This window comes from Azolla caroliniana, unplaced genomic scaffold, assembly GCF_043228905.1.
Source record: "Azolla caroliniana isolate FFs.n. ecotype wild unplaced genomic scaffold, voAzoCaro1.0.p SCAF_18, whole genome shotgun sequence".
In the NCBI taxonomy this organism is placed as follows: domain Eukaryota; kingdom Viridiplantae; phylum Streptophyta; class Polypodiopsida; order Salviniales; family Salviniaceae; genus Azolla; species Azolla caroliniana.
The window spans coordinates 5196549-5204434 of record NW_028230453.1 but is presented as its reverse complement, the minus strand read 5'-3'; the positions used below and the strand labels follow the sequence as shown (position 1 = coordinate 5204434).

General features: G+C 38.9%; 2 protein-coding genes and 1 non-coding gene across 3 annotated transcripts; 2 read left to right on the top strand and 1 right to left on the bottom strand.

The window, feature by feature from the left end:
• Nucleotides 1-2711, bottom strand: LOC147852208 (uncharacterized). The gene is made up of 4 exons (XM_087333827.1): nucleotides 2599-2711; nucleotides 1679-1936; nucleotides 1192-1593; nucleotides 1-1000 (listed from the first exon to the last, which is right to left on the bottom strand). Exons 2-4 carry the CDS (start codon nucleotides 1919-1921, stop codon nucleotides 371-373), a joined length of 1275 nt encoding a protein of 424 aa, XP_087189953.1. The 5' UTR covers nucleotides 1922-1936; nucleotides 2599-2711; the 3' UTR covers nucleotides 1-370.
• Nucleotides 2712-4305: 1594 nt separating this feature from the next.
• On the top strand, nucleotides 4306-7084 carry LOC147852207 (U1 small nuclear ribonucleoprotein C-2-like). Its single transcript, XM_087333829.1, has 5 exons — nucleotides 4306-4429; nucleotides 4612-4654; nucleotides 4769-4810; nucleotides 5656-5875; nucleotides 6684-7084. The coding sequence occupies exons 1-5, from the start codon at nucleotides 4422-4424 to the stop codon at nucleotides 7013-7015; spliced, it is 645 nt and encodes a 214-aa protein (XP_087189955.1). The 5' UTR covers nucleotides 4306-4421; the 3' UTR covers nucleotides 7016-7084.
• A 161-nt stretch (nucleotides 7085-7245) lies between these two features.
• Nucleotides 7246-7309, top strand: LOC147852206 (small nucleolar RNA snoR101). The gene has a single exon (XR_015531487.1). It is a non-coding gene; the product is annotated as a small nucleolar RNA snoR101 (small nucleolar RNA).
• Nucleotides 7310-7886: the final 577 nt, after the last annotated feature.

Sequence of the window (7886 nt, the reverse complement as noted above, 5' to 3'; positions counted from 1 at the left end):
CAAAATATGTATATATACAGTGGTGTTTTACCATAAATGATTTGTCAAAAACCATTGCATGATCAATGTTTACTCATGGGAAACCATTCAGTTGTTAAAAACTCTCTATCACACAGTTATATCAAGGCAAAAAAGCTTCTATTCTCGCCATTTCCGGATTTTGGGCTTCGATTTTGACATTGATTTTGGATCTATGTCGAATATCAAAGCAGAAAATATTAGCACCAAGAAAATGCTCATCTATATCATTTCTATCTGACTTATAACAATGCTCGACAAATACAATGCCAGCCTTTCTTTGAATGTGAATCAATATATGAATCTGTACCAACTCCAACCAGAATCTGAATCAGGACCAACGAGAGGCCCATCATGAACATGAATCGGTATCCGAGTCTGTACTACCCCAACTGGAATCTGAATCTGAATTTGGTAGGGAATCTTTGCATATCACAGAGCTTGAATGTCGTTGAAGCTTGGATTCCCCTGAATCTGAATCTACATCCACATCTGAGTCCGTACTGCCCCAACAGGAATCTGAATCTGAATCGACTAGAGGATTATTGCATTTCACAGAGCTTGAATGTCGTTCAAGCTTGGATTCCCCTGAATCTACATCCACATCTGAGTCCGTACTGCCCCAACAGGAATCTGAATCTGAATTGATTAGAGGACTAGTGCATTTCACAGAGCTTAAATGTGGTTGAATCTTGGATTCCTCCGAATCTGAATCTAGATCTGAGCTCGTAGAGCCCCAACTGGAATCCGAATCAAAGTTAAATTTGTCAATATTGTCAGAATTAGAAATGCTTTCACCATCATCATTCTCGCCTTCTGTATCTGACCACGAGCTGATATACCCACCCACTGGCTCTACAGAGAATAAGCCGGCCTCTTGCTTTGCCTTGTGTTCTCTATATAGAACAAGCTCGGTCTCCAGGTCTACTAGATTCTTGTTCATCGATTTGAGGGACTGCTCAAATTTAGCCTTGAAGAGTGCCTGCACAATGAACTTGTGTTATCTGAAGAGCATAATGATCAAACACTCAATAAAGCCTGAATAGAGTATGCTTACAATATCATAAACTCAACTACCCCTTTCTCTAGACATAAGTTTCTACTTGCCGAGATAGGATGTAATAAATATAGTCCCAAAGAAGATTTCTACACAATTTTAAAGAATTGGACTACCTTTCTCTTACTGAGGGTGTTTTTTGGTGTCATATCTACTGGCCTTCTGTAGTTGCGGCCACGGTACATTACAATTGTGCTTCCATTCTGTACATCCACAACTATCCCTCCACTCAACCTCGCTAGTTGTTCGCCGGTCTCATCTATCTCCTCTTTTGTGAAGTTCTTGCATCGGATCTTCACAAGCTGATGCTTCTTCCAATGCAAATGCATATTCAAGACAACTCCACCGAAGACTCCACGGACTCCAAGAATCATATAGTTCTTATGTTTGTAACCCAGTCTCTTCAGATAGTTAAGCTCCTCTTCGGTCAAGGACTCTGGATCATGATCTGGCTCTGGCAAATCTGGCAATTTGTAGCTCTCCAGAGCCTTTTGTAGAGCATCGATCTTCAACTTTACCTAGCAAAACAGGATTTTAAGTCATTTAGCACTACCCACATATGTATGCTTTAGTAATTTGAATAAAAAAATGTTTACTAACTACCCTTTCAATCCTGGCCAGTAATTTCTCCTCGTGATTCATCCCTGCTTTCTTGACTTTTGCAGCGTGCCGCAAGTGCTTGAGCTTCTTGATAATGCATCGTTTTGTTTTTTTCTTCTTCATCTTCTTTTTCAACTTCTTCTCCTTTTGGCTCTGTGTAATGAACCTCAAATGGAGTGTCATCCAAGGAGGGCAGCGATTGCACCGACCGAGAAAATCAACAGTAATCCCATGTCGTGATGCCATCGGGTTTGAGTAGCCCTTGCAAATTAGCAGACCCAATGAACTATCACATTCAATTAGATTGTAATAAAGCAGTCTATGTGTGCAACTGAAGCATTAAGGGATCTCTCTCTCTCTCTAATGTAGGAATGTATGGCATGCATATATGTATGAACGTGTGTATCTACAGAATCTCTCTCTCTCTATTTTTTTTTTATTTTGATGATTGGGTAAATACCCTATTTTGTTGTATACCAATTGTCTCATGGGCCAATTTTTGCTTAGAAGGCGTTAATATATCTTTCTTTCTTTCTCTCTCTGAAGTATGTATGTATGCATTCATTCATGCATGTATATATGTATGATGTACTTGTATATGTAATGGATCTCTCTCTCTCTCTCTCTCTCTCTCTCTCTCTCTCTCTCTCTCTCTCCGTAATGTATGTATGTATGGATGGATGCATTTATGTACATGTGTGCATATAATGTATGTTCATTCTTCTCGTGGATGAGCCAGCCATTTTGTTCTATTGTAGACTTTGCCATATCTTCTCATTGCATAACTTAACATACAGTTTCTTTGTACTCATCCGACGGCACAGGAGAAAAGAAGCTATCATGCTGACAACTCTGAAACTTATATACTCTCCCTCCCTCACACTGAAGTATTATTTCTGTTTTTTTTTTGACCCAAAACTAACCTCTGGGCAGCTACGTCACGTCGGGCGGTGAGAGGAGGAGGAGGAAGAAGAAGAAGAGAGGAGGAGCAGGAGGCGCGCCGGTGGTGCAACGGATGAAGGAGCGAGCTCCTACGCCACAGACTTGCAGCCATGGCTATGGCTGCCTTCTTATATATATATATATATATCGATGGTACTCTCTGTTGCCGATCAGACTGTCGTTGCGTGAGTGAGTGAGTGCTCCTCTCGTCTCCTTCGTCAGACTCTCTTTTTCTTCTTGTTTTCTTGGTATCTGACAGAGAGACAGAGAGACAGAGAGAAACAGAGGAAGGAGGAGAATTAGAGCAAGCTATGGTATATATATCTTCTCACAAGCTGCAAAGTAATTTGGACAAAAAGCACAACAACAATGGCCCTAAACCCTAAACCCCTAACAAATGTAAGATACATCATACACCAAGACAAGGTTTACGAATAAAACTAGTATGTATGTACAAAAAAAGCTTGATAACATTCCGTAAAGGGACAAATACATAGTGGATTTATGTGGGCTCGGACATTTCGTGGAGCGAGAGCAGATATACAAAGACAAGGTTTACGAATAAAACTAGTATGTATGTACAAAAAAAGCTTCACAACATTCCGTAAAGGGACAAATACACGATGGATTTACGTGGGCTCGGACATTTTGTGGAGCGAGAGCAGATATACGAAGAGACCAGTCGTGGATAGGGTGACGTGATCTCGCTAAGCTCAATTCTCTATCTATACGTTATGTTTAACATCTCTCTCTCTCTTTATCATAATTAGGTTACCTTAGTGGTAAGTTGTGAACAAAGAACCCAATATTCTCGCCTCTCTATTAGATACTTCTACACACATATCTCTTAATTCATTAGATGCCACTGTGGAATGTAGGAGTTGAACCCATGACTACCTAGTCTCCATTGGGCAACCTTACCAACTGAGCTACATCCATTTGGGCTCTCTCCCTCACTTTTTTCTCACGTTGTGCACGGAACAATAGGACCTTAAATCGAACAAAAGCTTTGGTTCAAAACCAAAATGCATGATAAAATTTTTAGGATCCTTAAGTTTTTTTCCCAAGTTCTTGTCACCTCGACTTCACACGGACACGTGCAAAGTCACAATTTGCACCCCTCAACATTGCAACATTCATTGGTTAAGTTCCTGGATATCGAGAGTCGCTAACTCACTTTCTCATGTACTACATGGACTACAAGATTTTTGGTCTCATATGTCAGATTCGACCTCCGAATCAATCGATCTATCTGTCTATCAAGTTCGATCCATGACAGGGGCTAGGTCCCATCTCACTGATCGCAATCAGACTTCCATGGATGTTTAAAGAAGGCATTGAATCTATCTCTATCCATCCCCCTTCCTCAGCTCGCTTGTATGAGTATCCATTGATCAATGACCGATGATAGCTTGGCCGAGGTCACGTGCACACGAGCAACAAACATCACGAAGAGTGTGTGGTGCGTGTCTACGTAGTAGTAATAAGTAAATAGAGGAGGGGCCAAGGGGTTGGCCATATATGTATGTACATATTATCCATGGCCCTCCTTGGGGATTGGTGGTGGTGGCAGGGGCATTTCGGGAATATAAATAAATCATGGCTAATAATATAAAAAATAAACAAAATAAATATTTCAATAAAAAGATAAAATAAACAAATAAGCAATTTCTTCTTTCTTTCTTCATTACCTGCAAACCCTAGCATTCCGTCTGAGACGCACGCGCTCACAGACAGAGAGACAGAGAGAGAAGACAGGAAACGAACTAACTGCTGTGATCCCTTCCCTGCACACATTTCCGCCATGCCTAGGTATCGTGAATGATTTTCTTCACATAAAACTACTGCTTCCTGTCTCCTCCTCCTTCCATCACCGTGTTAGATCTCGTCTTCTGACTGCTTTTGAAACTCCCTCTCCACATTTTCGTTATCTTTGATTTCTCCTCCTCCTTCTTCCCCTGATTGTGCTAAATTTCTCTTTTTCCTTCTCGCAGGTATTACTGTGATTACTGCGACACTTATTTGACACACGATTCTGTAAGCCGTCATTCCCTCATTGTCTTTATTTTATCTGATGATTGTTCAGCTTTTGTTTGTTCTATGTTCGAAGCAACTAAATTATTGCTCTTTTTCTGTTTGTATTTTTTCCAGCCTTCCGTAAGAAAGCAGCACAACTCAGGATATAAACACAAGGTAAGATCCATATCTATGCTAAACATACAGTAGACTATTTGTAGGCTTGTCTTATGTAGGATAAATGGAAAGCTTCATATATAAAAAAAATGCTCGATTAACTCTCGAATTTATGTTTTAAAAACCTTTGTTTAGGCCCTTCTTCCTTATACCTGGATATGAACACATAATAAACTGGTTTTAGTCCAATATCATGTTGAACAGATCTATTAAGAGCTTTGCATATAACAAATATACACAATTTTGTCTTGACTTTCTATTTTTAACCTTAAATGGAAATGTTCATTTGTGTTAATTTACCTGTAGATAAGTCCAAGGATGACATTACGTTGTTGTGTTGAACAGACCTCTGTTGACTCTTACATATGAGGAATATATACAGGCTGCAAAACGATTGTTATCTATGATTCTAAAGCATGCATATAGAATTATTTTTAAGGTCAATCCAATGTTGAGAGTACATACGTAGCGGGATGCACATATCAGTAAATGCATGGTTATATAAGTACAAGGATTTTTATTATGTCTAGGGTTTAGCATAGAAGCACAACATAAGCCTATTCTAGGCCGATCTCATGTTGAAAGAATCTTGAGGCCAATCTTTTGTTAAATATTAGATACATGCAGTATGACCTTAAATTATTTTTGTTTTTATTTTCAAAAATGTTAATTGTTTCTGTTCTTTTTACACCAAGTAAAATTCTTTCTGTTCCAGTTTATGTCCATTATGTTTCAAAGTCTATGGAGATATTTATATATCAGAAGTCTGTAGCCAAAACAGAATGATTAAACTCATCTTTTTCCTGTTTGTCTACTTAAATGTGTGCTCTATGCATATATACCAGGCAAATGTTCGCACTTACTACCAGCAGTTCGAAGAGCAACAGACTCAAAGTTTGATTGATCAGAAGGTGAAAGAGCATCTAGGCCAAGCTGGCTATCCGCAAGTAGGTGCTGCATTTCATCAGCATCTCACTGCTTTTGGAGGACAATATAGACCTCCGATTCCGCTACCATTACCTGTGCGACCTCTTGTTCTTCCCCGGCCAGCCGTTCCTTCTTCAGGTTTCTGCCTCTTACTTGTGTTTGTTATTAATCTTTATGGTGGTTCAATTATGGCTTGGTCTTTGGTATCATAGCCAAATAGTAAGGGTACATCAGTTTATTCTATCCCATACTGCTAACTTGAGATAGGGACACACATAGACACCGAGTGAGGTATAGATTGACATATAGCCAAAGAGCAAGTATGTTTAAATTCAAAAGTCTGGATTCCTTGTAGAGCAAAACCCCCAGTTTACCTTTTGGTTAGGATGGTCAGTAACCTTTCATCTCTCAAATGTGATGGCTGATTGTTATAATTTAAATAGATGAATCTGATACCTCATTTATTCCAGATAACTCTCACATCCTTTCAGAGCTATCTGGAATAGAGAAGTATGAGAGAAAGCTCCACAAGTCCCAAAGTGTATTTCACACGCAAGTCATATATATAGGTTTAAGACTTGGGTGAATCTATCTACCTTTAGGGTTATTAATAGCTAAGGATGTACATACAGAGATATCCATTTCTGAGTTGGTGATAAAAATCATTTTCAGAATGTACACAAATTTTTATTTACCAAGGTAAGGCCGCACATTATAATGCTGGATAACATAAAGGGATTGTAGGTGTGCTTGGTATCATGTTTAAACTTTAAAGTATATGTTGACCTCAAGAAGAGTATGTGTCAAAAACTCTGATCTCTAAACATATATTACTATTAGTATGGCATATGGAATATATGCTAACCTCAAGATATAAATATAGAGAAAAAAGTCTGATCTCTTAACATAGGTTATTTTTAATCTTGGTACGGTCTTCTTCATGTAGGTTATATGGCTCCACCTGGTGTAAGACCACCTACAGCTGATGCCAACGGGTTTCCTCGACCACAAACACTAATGCCACCAGGGGCATCAGATATGAGAACCTTTCCCCCGAGCAATGTTCAGTCCTCATCAGGTGGTGCTCCTTCTAATGGCCCATATCCTAATGCTTCTTCAGCGCCACCAGGTCCTCCTACGCAATATTCACCTCAACAACCTTTCAGGCCTATGGCCCCATCAGGGCAACCTACGGCAGGGTATGGTTATGGTCAACAGAGTTCATCTAATGGATATTCTGGGACGACACCAATGGCTGTCCCACGTTATAACTCTTAATTTCAGTGGTAAACATTGGTACATACTTTTTTTAACAAGTTTGTTAAAGGTTGATTGGTAAGTGTGCTCGTATGATTTGATTCTTGTTTCCAGTGGTTAGTCGAACAAATGCTAGGTTAGAATGATATAATGATTACTCATGAATCAAATAGACTTCCCTTGGATAACTTTGGTATCCTACTAAACCTTGTTAACAAATAACTTTTGTAGTATCTGGCATAGCAAAGGATGGTTCACACTTGATCTCTGAACCTCAGGTAAGTCTGTTGAGATTGCTAAGGTTATACTGATGCTATGCCAATGAAATTAGGTGCATTTTTTTGTGGACACTGCTGTTACAAACCTTAATATGGCACTTCTATCTGCAAATCTATCTGGTATATCTGTCTGAGGAATAATGATTTATATTCTAGGGTGTTAGTATATTCTTTGTCAATATGCAAAAGGCACATGATTTGTTACTTGCATGGTAGAACTTTACTCTTAAACAGAAGATGTACTGATCTTCTGCCTTTGAACTGGCCATTTCATTGGCAAAGTTTTTGAGAGAAGTTCTGCTCTTTCTCTGGTTTAGTTCTGTTAAGTTTTGGCCAAAAACCTCGTTCAAGTTAACCAGGTGGGGTAAAAAGAAAGGCATCTACCTGCTGAATATTTTGAAGATCCATATTTTGTGCATTCATAGTAGTGGATTGATGTTCTTCAATGGATTCATCATATCATTAATCCAAACACGACCCTAATGTAAATGTGGTGCAATCATATATAGTGTCGACACAACTAATCTGAAATTCATTTCTATCAAGCGAACTAGGTATGCATGTGAATTTATTTGTGTTTCTTCCATTTATACGTTTTATGTATACACACTAAG